The following is a 569-nucleotide window of genomic DNA, read 5'->3' as shown; positions in this document are numbered from 1 at the left end:
CTCTTGGATTGGTAGATCTGGTACAGTACAGTACAGTACAGTACAGTATAAAACTAAACTCGAAAAATAAAACCGGACATTGATAACGTGGCTCGTCCTCCATTACGGGATGAAAAGAAAAAGGAAAATAATATCTACAACAACAAAACACCCGAACGACCGTGTGACAGGAGTGTATGTGATGACGTACTTCCGGTGCGTCGCTGCGTCGCTGCGTCGCTGCGTCGCTGCGTCGCTGCGTCGCTGCGTCGCTGCGTCGCTGCGTCGCTGCGTCGCTGCGTCGCTGCGTCATTTCCCTTCCTTGCAGAGTTTTCATCGTTGTACGTTTGGTTGTGATTGCTGGTATTTCATATGAAATGATACCGCGGCTAATGGTTGTTGGATAGGTGTTCTGTTTGATGTGGAGCCACCTTTTGCGGAGAGGGTTGAGCGTTGCTATGAGCGGCCGTCCAGCGGCCTTGCAGGTCGACACAGAGCAATTTGAGGCCTTGTTCACCGATGGCCTGAAACAGATTGCCGGTAACGATGATTTGTCCGTAATCGTTCCCATAAGTGTGGGGGCTTTGTGC

General features: G+C 50.6%; 1 protein-coding gene across 3 annotated transcripts in view; it reads left to right on the top strand.

The window, feature by feature from the left end:
• Positions 1–218: 218 nt before the first annotated feature.
• The window catches only part of TRNT1 (tRNA nucleotidyl transferase 1), a 26,329-nt gene continuing 25,978 nt past the window's right edge, over positions 219–569 (top strand). The window contains exon 1 of one of the 3 annotated variants that reach the window (XM_085853387.1): positions 219–320. Coding sequence is in view for 1 of the 3 variants with exons in the window: in XM_085853384.1 (XP_085709510.1) it covers positions 399–519 (121 nt within the window). In the remaining 2 variants the exon portion in view is untranslated. Of the gene's footprint in view, positions 520–569 lie in introns of all 3 variants that reach the window. The other 2 variants (XM_085853384.1, XM_085853386.1) reach the window with 2 other exon arrangements.

This window comes from Eptatretus burgeri, chromosome 13 (assembly GCF_056783735.1).
Source record: "Eptatretus burgeri isolate ZD-2024b chromosome 13, Ebu_testis_v1, whole genome shotgun sequence".
Taxonomy (NCBI): domain Eukaryota; kingdom Metazoa; phylum Chordata; class Myxini; order Myxiniformes; family Myxinidae; genus Eptatretus; species Eptatretus burgeri.
This window is presented reverse-complemented; position numbering and strand designations above follow the sequence as displayed.